Source organism: Octopus bimaculoides, chromosome 1 (genome assembly GCF_046866305.1).
Source record: "Octopus bimaculoides isolate indiv1 chromosome 1, ASM4686630v1, whole genome shotgun sequence".
Lineage (NCBI taxonomy): Eukaryota > Metazoa > Mollusca > Cephalopoda > Octopoda > Octopodidae > Octopus > Octopus bimaculoides.
Window position 1 is genome coordinate 80,305,771 of NC_142928.1, and position 24,699 is coordinate 80,330,469.

Genomic DNA, 24,699 nt, shown 5'->3' on the forward strand with positions numbered 1-24,699 from the left:
AGGTCGCTTACGAGGCAGACCCCACTCAAGCACAGCAGGGAACCCCAACGGCAGACCTGGGGCAAATTGGCCACACATCAGGACTCCTACTTTCAGTGACCACAGCCACCTCCCCAAGACCTGGTCCCAACGCCCGTGCAAGCCTAACTGGATGAAGGGGATCCCGGGGTGGATGGCACCATCCGTCAAGGAGTAGAGCTTCCCTGCCAGTACGACTGGAGAACGTAGCCGCAGCGGAAGGGTCATCTATACCAAGACACCGGTGTATTATAGTGGTTGGGGCCACTCAACCCGAATCTACGTGATCATCGGGATGCTCTGGTTTTTATAGTGGGCAACTCCACTGCCGATTTTCTGCAAGACTTCAAGCGAAGGAGCAAGCAGAGCCTTGACTTTTGTGGCCAAAACCACGCATCCAGGGGGTAAATCCATCCGCCTATGGGATCGGCTGCTAACCCCTCAATGCACGGATCATAACCTCACCTAAACACCCAGTATTTTTGAGTGGTTGGTGCCACCTTGCACGCTTGCCGGTTCCATCTAACCAAAGCCTTGTGAGTGGATTTGGTAGACGGAAACTGAAAGAAGCCCATCATATATATGTATATGTATATATGTGTCTGTGTTTGTCCCCCCAACATCGCTTGACAACCGATGCTGGTGTGTTTACGTTCCCGTAACTTAGCGGTTCAGCAAAAGAGACCGATAGAATAAGTACTAGGCTTACAAAGAATAAGTCCTGGGGTCAATTTACTCGACTAAAGCTGGTGCTCCAGCATGGCCGCAGCCAAATGACTGAAACAAGTAAAAGAAATATATCCATGTTTAACTGGAAAAGATAATACAGGTTTTATTCTCACTTCAAAGCTCAGTCGATAATGATAGGAAGGGCATTTAACAGTAAAAAAAAAAATGCTGCTATAACATTTTGAAACAGATAAAATGATTGAATTAAAGTAAACCTTATTAAGGTCTACTTTAAGTTAGGTAAAGGAATATGGCAACAGTCAATTTCATTTGTCTATCAAAAACATGTTTCCTTGAGTTTTTTTTAATGAAGAGTTGGTTCTGCTCAGTAGGTGTATTTAACAGCCACAGTATTATAAATCTATTACAGCAAGCATAACAGTTTGCCTTATAAATTGGGGCTAGAATGAATGATTTGGCAAAAACTGAACTGACCATTTTATTTGTAATAAATTAATTTTTACTCTGTGAAAATTTAGATGATTTAAAGGAACAAAAAAACCCTTTTGAATTTTAATATTATATAAATATATAGGTAATTAATTTCTTATATTTAATAATTAATTTGGTTAAATGTTTATTGGATTTAATAAAGAAAATCAATAGAACTTTATAAAATATGCAGGCCAAGCTAAGAGAACTAAAAATACAAGCAAAAGACAGATAGCATTGTGAATGAAGATAAAATATAAAATATATTCTCTTTATATTTCTAAACCCAGAAAAAAGAAACAACTCACCTGAATCAACAAGGAAAGAGAATTTTCGAGATGCTTGGATGAGGTATCGAAAGTTGTGCTGAAGGCGTAGAGATCTCTGAGAAGGGAACGACAGGGACACACAAAATAGAGGAGACAATTTCCTGCAAATAACAATAAAATTATTGTTTCTAATTTAGACACAAGGCTTGCAATTTTGAGAGGAGGTGGTTTGTTAATACCATCGACTCCAATACTTGGCTAACATTTTATCTACTCTGGAAGTATGAAAGGCAAAGTTGACCTCAGCAGGATTTAAACTCAGAATGTAAAGTTCCACAACTAAATAGCAGAAGGTATATTGGACATTCTAACCATTTTGCCAATCCACTGCCATTTAATAATAAAAGCATAATAATGATTAATAAGTATCTACCTCTGAAATGTGTGGCTTTAAGTACAAGGTCCTACATTTGTGAGAAAGGAAGGAGAGTAGAGCCAATATAACTAAACTGATACTCATTTTACTGAGCTCAGAAGAATAGAATGAAAAATCAAACACAGTGGGATTTGAACTCAAAACAGAAAAGAATGTAGTAAAATACTACAAAACACTTTGAACAAAAATACACACCACACCCCATCACTGCTACTACAACAGCAATATTACAATATTATCAACATTACTGCAACAAGCAGCAGTTCTGGCAACACCTCCACTACCAGAAATATTACCTGTTCAGAATTAGCATACCAAGAATACAGAGGTGTAACAGGTGTGCAACTAAACAAAGGTTTTCCTATTTTCTGTAGTTTCTAGAGTTAAAAACTGTACGCACCAACACACACACATGCACACATACATATTACACACAACGCACACATCATTCAGATAAACAGACAGACATACCGAAAGGGATTAAACATAAATGCAGAGAGAAACAGATAGATCAGGACTAAAAAAGAGAAAAGAATGAGTAAGAGAGTGACAAATATTCACACAGAAAGATTTAAGTGAAAGGAAAGAGGAAGCAGAAGAGAGGGAGAGGGGGAGAGAGAGAGAGAGAGTAAACCACAATGGAGGTCAGTAAATCACTCACTGTTTCTGTTTAGGACTCTGTATAACTGTGGCACGGATTGAGGGATCAGCATTTCTAATCAGTAGTTGATGACAACACTCTGTGTCAGCACGGATAACACAGTGAAATAAGGCTGTTTGACCTTTGTAGTTTTTTACATTCAGCTGAAATGGACAGATAAAAAAAATTTTAATCATCTTAGAATAATCAACATTTTAACATTTACTTTCACATGCTTGCATAAGTCAGATGAGACTTTGTATAGGTCAAGCTTTCTATGGCCAGATGTCCATTTTGGCATCAACCCACACCTATTTCCAAGCAAGATAATGATTTCCTACCAGTCTATCAAAGAATGAACAAGCCAGAATACTTACATAAAGGACTGCAAAAAAAACAATGCTTTCTGTATGAACAGTGATAGATTTTTTTTTTTTTTTTGCGAGGGAGGATTGCTGTCTTTTTTATTTTTTTGACAATCATCTCAGTCCTTTGACAAAGGATTTGGGTATTTGGTGCCTTGTTGTACTCAAGAAGACCCATCCTCCACAGTAGAAGTGTTAAGGCCACTCCCCCTGGTAAAGGGGATTAACCTGCAAGAACACTGTGCCAGTGCCATGTATAAAGCACTCATGCCAGTGCCACGTAAAAGTGCTCATGCAGGTAGCACGTTAAAAAAACCCAGCACACACTGTAAAGTGGTTGGTGTGAAGAAGGGCATCTAGCCACTGAAACCAAGCGAAATCAGACTGGAACTTGGTGCAGCTCTCTGGTTTGCCAGTTCTCCAGCCAAACCATCCAACCCATGCCAGTATGGAAAGCAGACGTTAAATGATGATGACGATGACCAGTACACATATCAAGTCAAAGAGAATACACACTCGGTCATGCACTTACACACAAACACACATAGTTTCAGCTATATATATATATATATATATATATATATATATATATATATAAGTTTCATGTGCAAGTGCATAGAATCTTCAGTCATCCTGAAGATCCAGTGCACCTGCAGATGAAAGAGTAGCAAGAGACTGACTCAATCAAAATAAAATATATTATTAATTATTATTAATTTCTACCATGGTAGTGAGCACTCGTTTTCCAATAGTTAACAGTAAATGGATACACACATACACACATATATATATATAATGTGTGTGTGTGTGTGTGTGTGTGTGAAGGCGCATGGCTAGTGGTTAGAGCGTTGAGCTTACAATCGTGAGGTTGTGAGTTCGAATTCCGGACCGGGCTGCGTGTTATGTCCTTGAGCAAGACACTTTATTTCACGTTGCTCCAGTTCACTCAGCTGTAGAAGTGAGTTGCAACATCACAGGTGCCAAGCTGTATCAGCCTTTGCCTTTCCTTTGGATAACATCAGTGGCGTGGAGAGGGGAGGCCGGTATGCATGGGCATGACTGGTCTTCCATAAACAACCTTGGCGGGTCTCAGCAGCAGCAGTGTGCGCGTGTATAGAAAAAGAAAAGGAAATGCAAAAGTTTTTGTAAAACTCTCTGCATTGTTAGAAGCTTTCTACAGGCTTCTTCCAGTTTCTGTCAACCAAATTTCACTCACAACCTGCAGCTATGACAGAGAGTATCATCTGACAGCATCCACACACTGGAACTGAACACTGAACCATGTGGTTCAAAATCAAACTTTTTGAATGCACAGCCATGCTTGTTGTCAAGAATATCACTGTAAAAGAGGAATAGTAAAGTGGCAAGGGTTACCCTCATCTTCACTAATCAATTGTAAATTCTTAAAAAGCCCTTAGCAGTATTTGTTTCCTCAACTAACCATCTTTCCATTTACCTTACATCTTCATGCATTATACAAAAGCTAATATTTGTATGAAACAATGAGATGCTTGAACAAAAAGTTTTGCTTCAAAATCTATTTCAGAAACTTAACAGATCTATCTTTTATCTCTTACTTTTTACTTGTTTTAGTCATTAGACAGCAGCCATGCTGGGGCACCACTTTGGATAAGTTTTTAGTCAAATGAATCAACTCCAAGACTTATTCTTTTAAGCCTAGTACTTACTTCATCAATCTCTTTTGCTGAACCCCTAAGTGACAAGGACATAAATACACCAACTCCAGTTGTCAAGCAGCAGTGGGGAACAAACACAGATACAAAGATGCACACACACACACACACATACATACAATGGGCTTCTTTCAGTTTCCATCTACCAAATCCGCTCTCAAGGCTTTGGTTCACCCGAGGCTATAGTAGAAGACTCTTGCCCAAGATGCCATGCAGTGGGACTGAATCCGGAACCATGTGGTTGGGAAGCAAGCTTCTTACCACACAGCCACACCCATGCCTGTTGACTTTTCCTTTGTTTTAGTCATTGGATTACAGCCATGCTGGAGCATCATCTTGAAGAGTTTAGTTAAATAAATCAACTCCAGTAATTAAAATTTTTGCTTTTCTTATATTTGGTACTTATTTTACTGGTCTCTTTTGCTGAACCACCAAGTTACAGGAATGTAAACAAACCAGCACTAATAATGGTAGAGAGGGGAAACGCACACACACACACACACATATATATATATACAATGGGCTTCTTCACAGTTTCCATCTACCAAATTCACCCGTAAGGCATTGATCAGCCTGGGCTACAGTAGAAGACATTTGCCCTAGGTACTGCACATCATCATCACCATTTAACATCCAATTTCCATGCTGGCACAGGTTGGATGGTTTGACCAGAGGTGGTAGGACCAGGGGTCATACCAGGCCTCATTGTCTGTTCTGGCATGGTTTCTACAGCTGAATGACCTTCCTAACACCAAGCACTCAACAGAGTGTACTGAGTGCTTTTTATGTGACACCAGCACCAGTATCAGTTCTGCTGTGGCGGATGGGTCTTCTTAAGTATAGTTGGACTGACTCTGAAACTACGTGGTTACAAAATTTTAACCACACAGCCATGCCTGCACTTATAATGTTTACCCATCTCTTTTATATTTTATATTTTTTTTGTGGGGGAGGGCTTTTTTTTCCAATGCATGATGGATCCTTTTCTGAGACACAACAGTGTGGTTTAAAGACCCAGCTACTATATAGAGCTGGTCAAATGACTACACAGAGGCTCCAATCATTAATTCATTAATGTTATAGAGGTTATTCTATGACTTTCTGCTGTTTTTCATTTGCAATTTTCTTATATTTTTCTCTCAAAAATTATTCTGATCTCAAGTAAGAGAACAAGACAGAAACTGTGCTGAAACCCACCGTGTGTGTGTGTGTGTGCGTGTGTGTGTGTATAAGTGTGAGTGTGTGTGTGTGTGTGATTTTGTGTCCCAGCATGACCATAGTCCTATGATTGGAACAAGTAAAAGATAAAAAATAAAAAAATAAGTTAAAAATTATTCTAACAAATAGAATAAAAACAAAGACACACCAGAAATGAAACTAAAGTAAGGTAAAATAAATTTTTTTAAAGAAATTATTTCTTACATCAATATCACACTGATTGGCAAAGAAGTAAAAGAAATCTTTCTTCACTCCATCAATGGCAACATTATCTTCTAAGGTGTTATCACTTGATGTTGGTGAGAGATCATTAATTTGTTTGTAGTCTGATTCACTGATTGAAATATCCAACAGACACAACAAAGGTGAATTATGTCTTTGGTTGATAGCATTGATGTCACCTGCATTTTCACATAACAGTTTTGCCATTTCAATATCAAAGCCTCGAATTGCCAAAGTGTGTAAAGGGGTTTGATGATCTTCGTCTTTAATGTTGGGTTCACCACCAGTTGCTGTAAAAGAAAAAAAACATAATTCAAATTATTTGCTTAGTTCGTTTTATTAAGCATACTGCATATAACAAAATTTTGAATAACACGTTTCAAGAAACCGTGGTAAGTAGCTTGCTTACGAACCACATGGTTCCGGGTTCAGTCCCACTGCGTGGCACCTTGGGCAAGTGTCTTCTATTATAGCCTTGGGCCGACCAAAGCCTTGTGAGTGGATTTGGTAGACGGAAACTGAAAGAAGCCCGTTGTATATATGTATGTATGTGTATGTATATCATCATCATCGTTTAACGTCCGCTTTCTATGCTAGCATGGGTTGGACGATTTGACTGAGGACTGGTGAAACCGGATGGCAACACCAGGCTCCAGTCTAATTTGGCAGAGTTTCTACAGCTGGATGCCCTTCCTAACGCCAACCACTCAGAGAGTGTAGTGGGTGCTTTTACGTGTCACCCGCACGAAAACGGCCACGCTCGAAATGGTGTCTTTATGTGCCACCCGCACAAGCTAGTCCAGGGGCACTGGCAACGATCTCGCTCGAAAATCCTACGGGAGCCAGTCAGGCGGTACTGGCAACGGCCACGCTCAAAATGGTGCATCTCATGTGCCACCCGCACAAGAACCAGTCCAGGGGCACTGGCAACGATCTTACTTGGCTTGCCGGGTCTTCTCACGCACAGCACATTTCCAAAGGTCTCGGTCAGTAGTCATCGCCTCGGTGAGGCCCAATGTACGAAGGTCTTGCCTCACCACCTCAGCCCAGGTCTTCCTGGGCCTACCTCTTCCACGGGTTCCCTCAACTGTTAGGGTGTGGCACTTTTTCACGCAGCTATCCTCATCCATTCTCACCACATGTCCATACCAGCGCAATCGTCTCTCTTGCACACCACAACTGATGCTTCTAATGTTCAGCTTTTCTCTCAAGATACTTACACTCTGACGGGTATTCACATTGACATTACACATCCAACGGAGCATACTGGCTTCATTCCTTGTGAGCTTACGTATGTCCTCAGCAGTTACAGCCCATGTTTCACTGCCATGTAGCATGGCTGTTCGTACGCATGCGTCATACAGTCTGCCTTTTACTCTGAGTGAGAGTCCCTTTGTCGCCAGCAGGGGTAAGAGCTCTCTAAACTTTGCCCAGGCTATTCTAATTCTAGCAGCTACACTTTCAGCGCACCCACCCCCACTACTAACTTGGTCGCCCAGATAGCGGAAGCTATCGACTACCTCTAGTTTTTCACCCTGGAATGAGATAGAAGTTGTTTCCTGTTTGTTTACAGTCTTTATTGCACCTGAACATCTGCCACAAACAAAAACTAACTTGCTAGTTAACCTGCCTTTGATGTTGCTGCACCTCTTATGTGTCCATAGCTTGCACCGGGTACATCTTATAGAGTTACTACCTACTCCTTTTCTACATACTGAGCAGGGCCATCTACCTGAAGGGGTTTGTGTTTTATCTACCTTCCTACTTATTAGGATTTTGGTTTTAGCTAGGTTGACTCTAAGGCCTTTCAATTCTAGACCTTGCTTCCACACCTGAAACTTCTCCTCTAGTTCTGATAGTGACTCCGCAATTAGGGCAAGGTCATCAGCATAGAGGAGCTCCCAGGGGCAACCTGTCTTGAACTCCTCTGTGATTGCCTGGAGGACTATGATAAATAAGAGGGGGCTGAGGACGGAACCTTGGTGGACCCCTACCTCTACCCAGAATTCATTGCTGTACTCATTTCTAACCCTCACCTTACTGGCAGCATCTCTGTACATGGCTCGTACAGCTCTCACTAACCATTCTTCTATCCCAAGTTTCCTCATTCACCACCAGATAAGGGATCGGGGGACCCTGTCAAAGGCTTTCTCCATGTCAACGAAAGCCAGGTACAGAGGTTTATCCTTAGCTAGGTATTTCTCCTGCAACTGTCTCACTAGAAATAAGGCATCAGTAGTGCTTTTACCTGGCACGAACCCAAACTGCATCTCATCTAAATTGATTCGCTCCCTAATTAGTTGGGCTATGACCCTCTCTGTAACTTTCATAACCTGATCTAACAGCTTGATGCCTCTGTAATTATTTGTATCTAAAGCATCACCTTTACCTTTGTAGCAGTTGACTATGATGCTGCTACACCAGTCATTGGGTATGACTCCTTCGTGTATCACCTGGTTCGTAATACGGGTGACTAGGCTATAGCCAACACTGCCAGATATTTTGAGCATCTCTGCAGTGATTCCTGATGGGCTGGGGGCTTTCCCGGGGCTTTCCCGTTGTATGATGCTATATCCCCTTCTATTTCGTTAAATGCTTCAAGTAACTTGTCTCTAAGTCTCTGTCCGTTTGCAGGGTCTTTAAGCTTCCACACCCTTCTCCTCCAAGCCTGTCTAATTCTGGGCACCCATTTTGCCTTGATCCCAAAGTCGCTAACTACTAATCTATGTTGTGGGGTACATTTTTCGCCAGGGTAGGTTTTAGCATTTATAAGCCGCCCTCTTTCCCTATTTCTGGCGAGGATGTAGTCGATTTGGCTAGAGTGTCTGCCGGAGCGGTAGGTGACTAGGTGACTGGCAGGTTTCCTGAAGTTGGTATTGCAGACCATAAGATCGGTTGCATCACAGAACTCCAGCAGTCTGGTTCCCTCCTCGTTGCGGGAACCGAAGCCATAGCCTCCATGTATGCCATGGAAGCCTCCAGCACGACGTCCGACATGACCGTTGAAGTCTCCAGCCACAAAGAGAAGGTCCCTGTCACTCGTCGACGAGGTAGTTTGCAAGAGGGTGTCATAGAATTGGTCTTTCAGATCATCTGGTAGCCCCGGTTGAGGTGCATAGGCTGAGATGACAGTAGCTAATCCATGATGAAGCACTAGTCTGATCTTAAGTACTCTGTCACTTACTCTAACGACCTCGATTACCTTATCCACCCATTTCTCCGCTAGAAGTATTCCTACGCCCCCGACCCCGTCAGTGTTCCCTGCCCAGAAAATCTTATTTATATATATATATATATATATATATATATATATATATATATATATATATATATCTATATATATGTTTATATATATATATATATATATATATATGTTTATATATATATATATATATATATATGTTTATATATATATATATATATATATATATGTTTATATATATATATATATGTTTATATATATATATATATATATATATGTTTATATATATATATATATATATATATATATATATATATATATATATATATATATATATATGTATATATATATATGTATATATATATATATATATATATATATGTATGTATGTATGTATGTATGTATGTATGTATATGTATATGCTTGTGTGTCTGTGTTTGTCCCTACTAACATCGCTTGACAACCGATCCTGGTGTGTTTACGTCCACGCAACTTAGCGGTTCGGCAAAAGAGACCGATAGAATAAGTACTAGACTTCCAAAGAATAAGTCCTGGTGTCGATTTGCTCGACTAAAGGTGGTGCTCCAGCATGGCCACAGTCAAATGACTGAAACAAGTAAAGAGTATAAATATATATATATCATCATCATTTAACGTCTGTTGTCCATGCTGGCATGGGTTGGATGGTTTGACTGGGCTGGTACGCTGGAAGGCTGAACCAGACTCCAGTCTGATTTGGCATGGTTTTCTACACCTGGATGCCCTTCCTAATGCTAACCACTCCGAGAGTGTAATTGGTGCTTTTACATCCCACCAGCACAGGTTCCATTTGCATGACACAGGGGTGCATTTACATGCCACTGGCATGGGTGACAATTTGCGTGACACTGGAGTGCGTTTATGTGCCACCAGCACGGGTGCCAATTTGCATGACACTGGTATCTGCCACAACTGTGATTTTGCTCGGCTAGATGGGTCTTCTCAAGCACAACATAATGCCTAAGGTCTTGGTCATTGCCTCCATGAGGCCCAACACTTGACAGGAACTCAGCCACTTTGCCTCTGTGAGGTCCAACATTCGAAAGGAACTCGGCCACTTTGCCTCTGTGAGGCCCAACATTCAAAAGATGTTCTTTACATGCCACCAGTACGGGTGCACTTGGTTTGACGAGTCCTCTCAAGCACAGCACATCGCTAAAGGTCTCAGTCACTCAAACACACATACACAAGATATGTGTATTGTTAGTTTGTGGGTCAGCTGCAGGTTTTAGGCATAAGAGAATATATTCTCTTACACCTAAAAGCCACAGCCAACCCATAAGCTAACAACACACATACCTTGTGTATATGTGTTTGATTTTGTTTATATACCTCAAGCTACTTCTAATTCATAGTTGAATATATATATATATATATATATATATATATCTTCAAATATCAGAACCATGTGGTCAGGAAGCACACTTCTTACCACATAGCCATACCTGCCACCCATTACCTATTTTTCCATCTTTGAAATCACTGTTTACCTCAGACATATTTAGATATAAAACATTGTAATAAATCAGTGCTGGCTGTAAGTTTATAATTTCTAATTTCTATAGAAATATAACAGAATATATTAAGTTCATATTTATAATCATTTGTTTTTGGTTCTAGGTTCATTCCCATTGCATGGCACCTTGGGCAAGTGTCTTCTATAGCCTTGGGTCAACCAAAGCCTTGTGAGTGGATTTAGTAGATGAAAACTGGAAGAAGCCCATCATATATATTTGTGTGTGTGTGTGTGTGTTTATCTCCCACCACTGCTTGACAACCAGTGTTGGTGTGTTTACATCCCAGTAACTTAGCGGTTCAGCAAAAGATATCGATAGAATAAGTACCAGGCTTTAAAAAAAACATATTACTACCAGGGTTGATTCATTCAGCTAAACTTTCTTCAAGGTGGTGCCCCAGTATAGCCATAGTCTAATGACTGAAACAAGTAAAAGATAAAAGATATTCGTTTATGTCAAAAAGCTAAGATAGAAAATATAAAACAAAGCTTACCCAGAATAGTGAAAACTAGCTGCTCACAAATTTCTTTGACTTCATACAGATTATTTACAATTTTATTGCTGAAACCAATAACAATGTCATCATTTGGATTCCAGCATTCACTTGCAGATAATCTAGCAATGAAATAAATGTGAAAATGTCTGTGAATAAACTGGATCAAAAGAAATTTAAAATCAATATCTCATTAGACAATATGCCATCAGTATATCATGACTTTTGAAATAGCTAGTGCTGAACAATATTTCAAATATAACTGTTATTATGTTTAAATGACAGCATACAAAACTTTGATTAATGCAGAGTGGATGTAAAATGCTTTTTTTTTTTATGTATGTATGTCATTATTCAGTTTTATTTCAAGAATTTCTTGCCATTCATTGGAATTTCAACATCAACAGGGTATGTATGTATGCATGTATGTATATGTGTGTGCATGTGTGGACATGCATACATGTGTGTGCATGTATGCATGTGTATATATATGCATATATATGTATATACATGTATTTATTTATATATGTATGTATATTCCATCTTCTGTTTTTCATTTGCCATGTATATATATATGCACACAGACACACATAAATGTATATATAAACATGTATGTGTGTGTGTGTGTGTATATATATATATATATATATATATATATATATTGGGTCATCCCATGAATAATGCGGTATTTTCAATTGATTGAACTAAAAGTTGGAGGGTGACGAGATAAACTACCTTCATCAAATTGCTATAAATGTAGGTAGTGATTTTACCTTCATCGTATTCTTAGTGCAAGTTTTGAAGAGTGCAGTTCGATTTTAACAGTTATTTTTTCAAAGCTATAACGGAATTGACAAAGGGACATATTCGGCACATTTTGCTTCATGAGTTCAATAAAGGCAATAACACAATGAAAAGTGCGAGGGATATAGGGATCAGACAATAAGTGTAAAAGCCAGTGTCAATGAATGTTCCAGAAATACCAAGCCAGAAACTACAGCCTAGAAGACGAGCCGCATCCTGGAAGATCTGTAGAGCTCGACAAGAACATCCTGCAAACCCTGGTGGAACAAAATCCCAACATAACTATTGAGGAACTAGCAGAGACTCTTGGATTTGGTCATTCAACTGTTCATCGACACCTGCATTAGAAGAAAAACGACCATCTTTGGTTTCAAGATGAAAGGTGTTCTATCAGGATAATGCTCGGTCATATACAGCAAGGATGACATTCCAAAGGCTGGAGCAGTTTGAATGGGAAATGATGCCCCACTCACCATATTTGCCAGACATTGCCCCATCTGATTATCATTTATTCTGCAGACTTCAAAATCATTTGGATGGAAAAAATATGAATTCTGTAGACGAAGTCCAAACAATGCTGGAGGAGAATTTTCATCACAGTCAAGTGAATTTTGGAAGAGGGGCCTTACAAGTCTACATGACCATCCCCAAGTACAACAACGAAGGAAAGTATGCTTTAGATTAAAAAAGAACTTTGTTTATCTTAATTTTGAAAAATAAAAGAAGTATAAAAAAAACTGCACTATTTATGGGATTGCAGACATGGCTGTGTGGTAAGAAGCTTGCTTCCCCAACCACATGGTTCCGGATTCAGTCCCACTCCGTGACACCTTGAGCAAGCGTCTTCTGCTATTGCCTCAGGCCGACCAAAGCCTTGTGAGTGAATTTGGTAGATGGAAACTGAAAGAAGCCTGTTGTATGTATGTGTGTATATATATATATATATATATATATATATATATAATAATACAAAGAATATATATACATGTATACACACATATATGTACATACTTACATCTACATGTGTATATACATGCATATCAGGGTACAGGACGTTAGAACAATAAACTACAGACAACGGAACGAACACATAGGAAAACGGAAAGCCCCTTGGAATATCCCTTCATCAGCTGTCTCTATTCTATCTAGACGTTTCGAAGACCAGACAGGACGTACTCTAGAATAGTCTCTTCCTGAGTAGTGGATCAACCAACTACACAGAGGATTCCAAGGTGGCAAACACAAACCAAGACAGGAAAAAATGGACAGTGAAAACAACATTGAAAAGCCGTACGGCCAAACGCAAATCTGAGGTAGAACGCTAGTAGTTCGTCTTGCCTTCACAGTGGCTGGAGTGAAAAGAAAGCTGACCACAGGTCACACGAGAGCAGTGAGGATGGTGGAGGGAGGAAATGGAACAAGGAGGAAGGGACAGAAGCAGTGAAGTAGAGGCCAGGACAGAAGGGTAGATAGGAAGATAGAGGAAGACAGATAGATAAATAGATAGAGAGGATGGTGGAGGGAGGAAGTGGAACAAGGAGGAAGGGACAGAAGGGTATAGCAGTGAAGTAGAGGCCAGGACAGAGGTATAGATAGAAAGATGGAGGAAGACATGTGTGTATATTTGACAACCAATGTTGGTGTGTTTAAGTCTCCGTAACTTAGCAGTTTGGCAAAAGAGACTGATAGAATAAGAACTAGGCTTACAAAGAATAAGTCCTGGGTTTGATTTGTTCAACTAAAGGTGGTGCTCCAGCATGGCCCTCCCTTGTAACTCTACCCTCACACGATCCAACCCCCACCTTCCCTATCCATCCCATCCCACCCCCAATCCATCCCTTACACCCACGCCCACATACCCCACCTCTACCCCCACTCTCAGCCTACCCACATACCCCCACCTCTACCCCACCCTCAGCCTAACCCACACCCCACCCTTGCCTCCCCCACATCCCAACACACCACACACCACCATACCACATAACACCACATCACATCACATCACACCACCATGCACACACTAGCACTGACCACTTCCCAGCCCCACATCCACACACCTACACATACACACAAGCACACATCAAGGTCACCAGCCCTCTTCGACACGCACATACATGCTCTCTTATACACACGCACGCGCACCTTTGTTTTGGGATCACCACTACTTTATTATCTCCCCTTCTTCCTAGCTCCCCTGTGTGACCCCTCAGTCCGACATTTGCCATGATAGATCGCTAGCCACTACACATTCTTTATTTTCTCTCCTTGTTTCTTTCCGTGTTCCTTTCTGTGGAAGAGCGTAGGCTTGAAATGTTAAAGACTTTTTCACTTCCCGAGCGTTAAAATAAGACATCTGTTTGTTGTCTACACTACCTGTCTTCGTCTTTTGCTTCTTTTTTTTGTGAATTCTCCTTACATATATGTGTAATATAATATAATATAATATAATATATATATATATATATATATATATATATATGTAATATAATATATATATGAAGTTTGCTTCTCAAACATATGGATTTGGGCCCAGATCTACTTTGTGACACTTTGGGCCAACCAAAGCTTTGCAAATAGATCTGATAGAAAGAAACTGAAAGAAGCCCATCTTTGTGTGTGTGTGTGTGTGCGTGCGTACGTACGTGAGTGTGTGTTTTTCAATTACAATTTTATAGGTAAAGTAGTAAACCACAGCAACAATCATACGGAAACAATAAAACATAAACTGAAAAGCATATACAAACTCTATGCATACATTCAAAAGCACATACATAGTTCTAGTGTTTTTTTTTGTGGAAGATAAGATAAACTTCTACCTGCCAGACTTTGACCATTCCAAGTATCTGGTAACAACATTGTAAAAATCAATGATTAACTCAATAGGAGATTTCCCTGGGCCAAGAAATTCAGAACCATTTGACACCTGAAAAAAAAAAATTGAATTACTATTTATCTATCTTTCAGTTTATCAATCTCTCTCTCTCTCTCACACACACACACACACACACACATATAACAGAATTTGTGTTAAGATCCAATTCCATTTGGATATTCAACCTAACTTGATAACTTAGATCAGAAAAATTTAATATTCCAATAATATGGACTTCAAATCTTGGCACAAGGCCAGCAATTTCAGGAAAGTGACTAAGTTGATTACATTGACCCCAGTCCTTGACTGGTACTTATATTATCGACCCCAAAAGGATGAAAGGCAAAGTTGACCACAGTGGATAACAATTCTGCTAGCTCACCGCCTTTAATATTCCAATAACATTCAAATAATAGATTATTGATTTAATAATACATCATTAATAGCAATAATAATAGTTTTAGATTTTAGCACAAGACCGCAATTTTAGGGGTGTGATAGTTGATAACATCAACTCCAATACTTGACTGGTACTTATTTTATCAACCCTGAAAGGATGAAAAGCAAAGCTGACCTTGAACTCAGAATGTAAAGAGAAGGAAAAATGCTTGCTAAACATTTCATCTGACACGTCAATGATTCTGCCAGACCTCCACCTAAATAATCCTTTCTAGTGTAGGCACAAGGCTTGAAATTGTTGGGGATGGGGCTAGTTGATTACATCAACCCCAGTGCATAACTGGTTCTTATTTCATCGACCCCGAAAGGATGAAAGGGAAAGTTGACCTCAGCAGAATTTGAACTCAGAATGTATGGACAAACAAAATGCTGCTAAGCATTTCACCTGGCATACTAACAATTCTGCCAGCTCACCACTTTTCTCCACCTAAATAATAATAACAATAATACAGTTCTATATTTAAGAGATGAGGAATTATGTACATTATTTACATTTGACAGATATCTGTTCTCATCTTGTTTGTTGTTAATACAACATTTTGGCTGATATACCCTCCAGTTTGCTTAGGAGGTTGTTGTGCACCAGCATATGTGCAGCTTCTTTTAGTTTTCATATTTTCCAGTGGTGTTCTCTGTCTATTATTTTAACTTCATCTCACAGGGGAGGTGCAGATATGAATAGCATATGGGAACCGGTATTAAGGAAAGTTTTAACTTCATCTCACAGGGGAGGTGCAGATATGAATAGCATATGGAAACCGGTATTAAGGAAAGATAGGAAAATATTAGATTTAGAAGCCCTAAAATTCACTCCATAATTGCCCACAGGCATAAGGTGTAGTGGTTAAGAGCACAAGCTACTAACCCCCAGATTCTGAGTTCGATTCCAAGCAGTGACCTGAATAATAATAATTAATAATAACATTGAAAAATACGTTAGGAATGAGAACACAGGTTCTCAAGACACCTAATGAAGGCTGGAGGGTATATCAGCTGAAACATTTTGTTAGCAAACAAGATGAGGACAAATATCTGTCAAATATAAATAATGTAAGTAACAATAATAATCTTTTTTACTGGTACTTAATTTATCGACCCCAAAAGGATGAAATGCAAAGTCGACTTCAGTGGAATTTGAACTCAGAACATAAAAACAGATGATATGCCACTTAGTATTTTGCTCGGTGTGCTAACGATTCTGCCAGCTCACCACCTTAAATTTGTATATTTTTTTTTGTTTTACCTTAGGAACTCTATGATTAACATTTGCTCCTCGCTCTATGCACAATTTCGCCAGGAATAGATTACGTGGTTTGACATTCAATTCTTCTTCATCATGACCACAAAGGACTATATACAAAGGTGTCCTTTGGTAACAACCTGCAATGAAAGTTGAATTAACATAAAGAAACACATTCCTCAAACACTTTTAAAATAATATCCATATATGTGCCTGCATATATACATATATATATATATATATATATATATATGTGTGTGTGTGGGTGTGTGTATGTATATATAAATATATAGAGAGAGGGGGAAAGAGAGAGAGTATGAGATAGTTACCCTGTCGTCATAGCCTTGCCCATGCCACAATCATCTCTTGTCATGTCTCAAACATGCTGTACTGCTTCTCCGTACATCAAACATTTTTAGCAACACCACCAAGATGTCAGTACACTACCCGCAACATCATTGATACCAACCAATACACCCATTAAGTTCCGATTCATCTTATTGTTTTCTTTCTGTCATACATCTTTAAAAAAGACTGTCAGCATCAAATGTCTGAAATTGGTCCGTTTTGAGTTACTCTTTTACTTGTTTCAGTCATTTGACTGCGGCCATGCTGGAGCACCACCTTTAGTTGAGCAAATCGACCCCAGGACTTATTCATTGTAAGCCTAGTATTTATTCTATCGGTCTCTTTTTGCCGAACCGCTAAGTTACGGGGACGTAAACACACCAGCATGGTGGATGATGGAAATGGTGGAAAATAAGGATGATGATATATATAGGCACAAGTATGGCTATGCGGCTTGCTTCCCAACCATGGAGTCTTGGGTTCATTTCTACCACACAACACCATGGGCAACAATCTTCTACTGATAGCCCCAGGTCAACCAAATCTTTGTAACCAGATTTGCAACATGGAAACCGAAAGAACTCTGTCATATATGTATATACATATATACATGTGTGTGTGTGTGTATGAGTGAGTATAAATGTATGTATGTAGATGTATGCATGTGTGTGTATATGTGAATAAACATCATCATTGTCATACAAGTGAGGCTGTTCACTTCCAGACTTCTGCAAAAAACATATCTGACCATGGGGAAATATTACCTTGCTGGTGACAGCAAGGAAATCTGGCTTTAGAATAAATGCCTCATATATACATATATACGAATGTCTACACACATACATATATATATGACAGGCTTCTTTCAGTTTCCATCTACCAGATCCAATCAAAAGGCTTTGGTCAACCCACGACACTTGGCCAAGGTGCCACACAGTGAGACTGAACCCAGAACTATATGGTTTCAAAGCAAAATTCTTACTACACAGCCATGCCTATGCCTGTATATATATATATATATATATATATATCATCATCATCATCATCATCATCGTTTAACGTCCGCTTTCCATGCTAGCATGGGTTGGACAATTTGACTGAGGACTGGCAAGCCAGAAGGCTGCACCAACCTTCTTTGTTGCCAGTCCTCAGTCAAATATATATATATATATATATATATATATATATATATATATATACACACACACACATATATATATATACATATAGACATACATGCATACATATATGAGTGTATATGTATGTATATATAAATATATATATTATATATATACTTAAATATATTATTTTCATTTACTCTGTTTCTTATTATTGCTCTGTACTCAACTGAGTCTTTTTCTGAAGCATATGTACCAGGCTATTAATACCACTATGCCTAAGTGAAATACTAACATATATATATATACATATACAGTACAGACATGTGTGAGTTTCTGTCTCAAGATGTTTGTAGTCCAAGGATATTTAATACAACATTCTTTAAATATATGTCATGCTTTTTAAAGCTATGTACAAAAAATTATACTTTTATTGTATAGATCATAATATCTGTTCTAAATATATACTAATAAACTTAACCTACAACATTTTTAAACTATAGACTATTTCTTCAATAGGAAATATTTATGTTTATGGACTCGATTTTAGTTGTTGGTGTTGTTATAACCTTTTTATTTTTTATTTTTTAGCTACAAGAAATTAATCTTTCCTACCTTCATCCAAGTAAGATGGGTTTGCAGTTTCCCTGATAATTCTTTCAGCTGAAATGTAGTCATTCTTTTCAAGATATTGAGTAAGAAGTGTTTCATTAATTCCAAATTCTACATGAAATCCACCTCTTGCCATTGCTAGACAGAAAAATAAAAAGTAGAAGATAGTTCAGTGATACAAGTATGCAAAATGAATAAAACAAGCAACACTGTTGTTATCATTGTTTTATTATTATTATTATTGTTACTACTACTACCACCACTACTACTACTACTACTACTACTACTATAATTATTATCATTATTATTTACCGTGTTGTTGCTTTGTCTTATATGAGCTGCTGTCCGAAGTCTCTTTTAGAAACTTCAAGTAACAGCAAGTTGGATGTTTTAATATAGGTATTATTTATGATCAGCACTGATATATTATAGGGAAAGGAAGAAAGGAGACCAGATTTTGAGAAGTAAGACTGATAAATTTGTAATATTTCAATTTTGAAAGAGTTTTTAAGAGATTTAGGTATTTTCAAATCAACAATGTTTTTTTCATCTTCATTGTCTTCTTCTTATCATTAATAATAATAATAATAAAAATAATAACTTTATGAAATATTTATAATTATTATTATTTGTTTATAGTATAACTTACTAGACCAAGAAACACAGAATGTTTACTATTACTACCTACTATACAATGGACACTCCCTGCTCTCATTTTTTTTTTTTTTACAACTTGGTAACTGGACAAAAAGATTATTCTTTCTTAGTCCTTTTCTTTTCTTTGTTCCGCTACTACACACTGCTGCCTGATCACACTTGTTGCCAGGTGCGAAGCTCTTTATTCTAGAGTTACCTAAATATTGAAACTGCTGTACTTCGGATTATAAACAATAAACAATGCTAACATTAAGTTACAGCTGAAACTGTGTCATGGTTGAATGATAACTTCTGACAGATTTTGTAGATAAATATTCATTTACTTTTTGGTATTAAATCATACTGAAAGGTATTGATAGAGCTACAGAGGTGAGTTTCAATCTCAGGTACCAATGAGTCAGTCATAAATGATGTAATTGCTTGGTGGAAAAATTTAGAAGATAACAAGAAATGGTGTCACTACTCCTGAGTGGACACCTGACGACCAAACAATTAGAGAAAGAACAAGAAAAATTATAATAATAAAAGCAACATCTAGATATGTAGCAGGCAAAGAAAAGGTGCAGCATTGAATGAATGAGCTTAAATATAACCAAGGCAATGACTCAAAATAAGCTGTAGTGAATCATCATCGTTGTACTAAAGTCTGCTTTTCCATGCTTGCATGGGTCAGACAGAATTTATTGAGGCAGATTTTCTATGACCAGATGATCAGATGTCCTTTCTATTACTAATCCTCACATGTTTCCAAGCATGGTAATATTTCCTCATAACTAAGGTGGTGAGCTGGTAGAATCGTTAGCACACTGGGAACCAAAATGCTTAGCAGCGCTTCGTCTGTCTTCAAGTTCTGAGTTCAAATTCTGGCCAAGGTTGAGTTTACTGTTCATCCTTTCGCGATTGATAAAAGAAGTACTAACTGAACACTGGAATCGATATAATCGATTCCCTCACCCCAGCCCAGCCCCTGCCTTGTGCCAAAATTTGAAATCAATATTATCCCATGGCTGACATATGTTTTATGGAAAACTGGAAATGAACAGCATCACTTATAGGATAGTGACACTTACCGACAACCATCATGTGAAGTCAAAGCATAGATACATGCACAAACACGCACACACACAGACACACACACACACACACACAAACACACACGCACACATGATGAGTTTCTTTAAGTTTTCTACCTAGCAATCTACACACAAGGTGTTGGTCAGCCTGGGGCTATAGAAAGAAGACAATTGCTCAAGGTGCATGCAGTAGGACTGAACCTGAAACCATATGGTTGGAAAGAAAGCTTCTTTACCATACAGCCACATCCATATCTATGAATATGATAAATATTTATGTAAATTTTGACATGAAGAGGATTAAACCAAGAGAGAGAAAAAAAGACAGACAGAAAAGTGTGTGTGTAATTGTGTGTGTGTAACTGTGTGTGTGTAACTGTGTGTGTGTAACTGTGTGTGTGTAACTGTGTGTGTGTAACTGTGTGTGATACGTCAACTAAAATCTAAAGATACATACACACATATAGACAGACAGTTATACATACATACATACACACCTGAATTTACAAAGCTATTTGAAGTGGAGGCTTCCCTTTCTACACATGCACCATACACACACACACACACACACACACACACACACACACACAACGTGCACACACACACACACACACACACACACATTCACACTCACACATATATGTAAAATAGTAACTAGAAAAACTTCTATCAACTGAGATCATCTAATCATCCAAGCAATTATAGACAAAACTTTTTCTAAGGTATGTTAAAAAATCTAAAAGCAAGGGGAAGGGAGATAACTCTAATAGGGTTAGTTGACTGAAATTGTTGGTCAACAATTATAAGGCAGACTGAAGTGAATCTGATCCTTAAAGCCAACTAGTGAAAGTACTAGGCATGTTAAGATCTTAAGAGAATTCTTCAGTAATGCATATTCTGCTCAGCTGGTAAGACTAATATATATATATATATATATATATATATATATATATATATATATATATATATATATATAAAAATTTAAGGAATGGAGAAAACGCATGTTATAACTGCATACTTTATTCTGACATATGTTTCGAAAAATTACAATTTATGCGATCCATAGGAATCGGCGATGTTAAAAATGTAAACTTCTCCTCATATGTCGGAGTAAAGTATGCAGTTATAACATGCGTTTTCTCCATTCCTTAAATTTTTAAATATACTCAAATACCCAAAATATCAAGGAGTTTCTGCCTCACCAACAGGAATTACACCACAGTTATTTTGTGATCTTTGCTACCTTGGTTTCTGTTAACCCATTTATTCTATCAGAATTATTATTTATTAGGATAGAATAAATACATATAATTATATCTTTTTCTTTTTTTTCTTTTTACTTGTTTCAGTCATTTGACTGCGGCCATGCTGGGGCACCGCCTTTTAGTCGAGCAAATCGACCCCAGGACTTATTCTTTGTAAGCCTAGTACTTATTCTATCGGTTCTTTTTGCCGAACCGCTAAGTTATGGGGATGTAAACACACCAGCCTCGGTTGTCAAGCGAAGTTGGGGGGACAAATATAGATATACATATATACGATGGGCTTCTTTCAGTTTCCATCTACCAAATCCACTCACAAGGCTTTGGTCAGCCCGAGGCTATAGTAGAAGACACTTGCCCAAGGTGCCACGCAGTGGGACTGAACCCAGAACCATGTGGTTGGTAAGCAAACTACTTACCACACAGCCACTCCTGATATATATTCCTTTATTCTTTTATTTGCTTCAGTCATTTGTCCCCAACCATGCTGGAGCACCATCTTTAATCAAACAAATCGACCCCAGGACTTATTCTTTGAAAGCCTAGTACTTATTCTATCGTTCTCTTTTGCTGAACCACTAAGTTACAGGGATGTAAACACAACCCCGTAACAAAACTGTCTGATGAACGGGAACATGAAACTCCGAGTAACAGTTTTTTGTTATATTTCTGCTGCTTTTAAATAAAGAATATTACTCTACCTCTGGTATTTGGGTACTCTTTTTTCCACCTTGTTGCACATTTATGTGCTTACTCCGGTATATATATATAAGGCAATGAAGGACCTGCAGATTTTACCTGCAAAGCAAATGTTGGCATAGGGAAGACGGCAAAAACTGCCGATCTGCTCACCCGAGACCCTCCCAAAACTACAGCGGCCTTAAGGAGAAAAACTTCCCTGAGGAAAGACAACAATCATCTCCAAAGAAAAAATATACAAAAGAAGTGCACTCTTCAGAGGTTATGTTCAAGGCAGCAGCTGAGCAAGAGTCTTTTTTGTTCATGGCACAAAGGATTGTGCAGCAGCTGACCTGGCTACACTAAGCACAAACAAGGAACCTTACCACCACAGTCAACAGACACAGGATGGCCTCCCCTAATACCTGCACAGTTGTCACACTAATATTTTTATTAAATATTGGGGGCCTGTTGTATCACAATAAAATTTCTTTCCTGAGAGACCTTGCTGCATGCAATCAAGCCCTATGCATAGTACTTGTGGAAACTCACCTCAGCCCTGATATAGAGGATGCAAAAGTACACATACCAAAATATGCCATACTGCGAACAGACAGAAGGGAAAAGAGCCATGGTGAAGCTGCTGTATACATCCCTGATGACCTCACACACCAGGTCTTACTGTCATACTCAAATTCAGTATGTGACACTTTAACTGTATACATAAGACAACACAATATAGTCATATGCAATACATATTGCCCACTGAATGCTCCAAACCACATAGGCAAGTTTGAAGATTGCCTCACAAGAATTAAAGGAATCCTCATGAAACTGGAACACCAAGTGAGCACATTTCTTATGGGTGATTTCAACTTCCCCGACGTTAAATGGCCCAAAGGCCTCATGCTCTCATCAATGACTCATTGCAAACAAGCACATGTGGAGTCCCTACTCAACCTCATCATTGTCCTATTCATGGAGCAAGTTGTACTCAGACCAACTAGGGCGAATAGCATTTTGGATCTCTGCTTCATGAACAATATGGACATTATGCAGGATATGAAAGTGACGCCAACATTAGTCTCGGATCACAACATAACAGAGCTGACTATGTTTAGGCCGAAAGTAGCCAGAGACATACAGCCTAGAGGAAGCACCTGAAATCTTTTCCATCTGAACTTCCAAAAAGCAGACTAGAAATCAGTCCAAAAAGAGATCCTCAGACAGGACTGGCCAAAATGTCTCTCCACACCAGACATTGGCATGAGACTAGAATATTTCATGTCTGTTGTGCAAGCCATATGCCAGAAATATGTCCCAGAGCACAAGGCCAAAACAAATAGAAACAAGATTCCAAGGAAGAGGAAGATCCTCATGAAACGACAGATGAAGGTTTCAAATTGACTCAACCAACATCCCAAAAGTAGAGAAAGATCCCGCCTAAAAACAACACTGGTGGAGATTGAAAAGAGTCTACAACAATTTTACGTGAGGAGAGAGCAGACAAAAAAGCCTGGATTATAAAAAACATTAAGTCAAACACAAAAGCCTTCTTTCATTACGCGAAAGAAACAGCCTCAGTATGCTGCAAGATAGGACACCTCTTTGAAAAGGATGGCTCCCTCACAGATAGTCCAACCAGGATCAGTGAGGTACTAAATTACCAGTTCAAGCATAGATCTCATCAGTTTGCATAGCCCATGGTATGACTAGTAATATTTGACAGAAATCCCCTGCAAGGACAACAGTTAAGCCCCATAATGGCAGTATTGTTTCTAATATCACTTAGTGACCTATCTAGGGCTTCTAGTACACCACGGTATGCCATTGTGCATTCATCCCAGACAATAAGTGTAGTTTGGAGCAAAACTTCCGCTGTCGGTGATCGTTTCGAAATATTGCACATTTGAGCATTTGTTGAAGTCAAAGTGAAAGGTAATTTGAATGTTGAGTGAGCTGTTCATCCAGCTGTTAACAAAGTTGCTGCTATCTCTGATGATGCAACAGCAATCGCTATGTTTCCCAATTGCCTTATTTTTAACAAAAGTAGGTTAAGTAGGAACGTTTTCCCCATTCCTCCTGGTGCATCAATGAAGAAAATATGTCCGTCTCCTTGCAAGGTAGACACTACTATTTCATTGTAAACAGACCTTTGCTCAGCTTGCAATAATGGTTCACTTTCATCAAGTTACCTTTTCAGGGCATCCAAATCGTATGCTCTTTCTCGAATGACTTCTCTTGAAAGGCCCTGATGTTCAGCTGATGGTGTTGGAAGGCCATAGTAGGATAAGCTTTTGCT

The 24,699-nt window shown here is 38.6% G+C and overlaps 1 protein-coding gene across 7 annotated transcripts in view; it reads right to left on the reverse strand.

Annotated features, from left to right (window-relative positions):
- The window catches only part of LOC106877087 (uncharacterized), a 51,666-nt gene that overhangs the window by 3,512 nt on the left and 23,455 nt on the right, over positions 1-24,699 (reverse strand). For 2 of the 7 annotated variants that reach the window (XM_014925876.3, XM_052967682.2), the window contains exons 2-8: positions 18,731-18,865; positions 16,653-16,789; positions 14,895-15,001; positions 11,275-11,396; positions 6,006-6,313; positions 2,546-2,688; positions 1,488-1,609 (exon numbers count right to left, since the gene is read on the reverse strand). In XM_014925876.3, coding sequence (XP_014781362.1) covers positions 1,488-1,609; positions 2,546-2,688; positions 6,006-6,313; positions 11,275-11,396; positions 14,895-15,001; positions 16,653-16,789; positions 18,731-18,863 — 1,072 coding nt within the window. In that variant the 5' untranslated portion in view covers positions 18,864-18,865. Of the gene's footprint in view, positions 1-1,487; positions 1,610-2,545; positions 2,689-6,005; positions 6,314-11,274; positions 11,397-14,894; positions 15,002-16,652; positions 16,790-18,730; positions 18,866-19,039; positions 19,294-19,376; positions 19,612-19,707; positions 19,866-24,699 lie in introns of those variants that run through there. The other 5 variants (XM_052967675.2, XM_089352726.1, XM_089352729.1 and 2 more) reach the window with 5 other exon arrangements.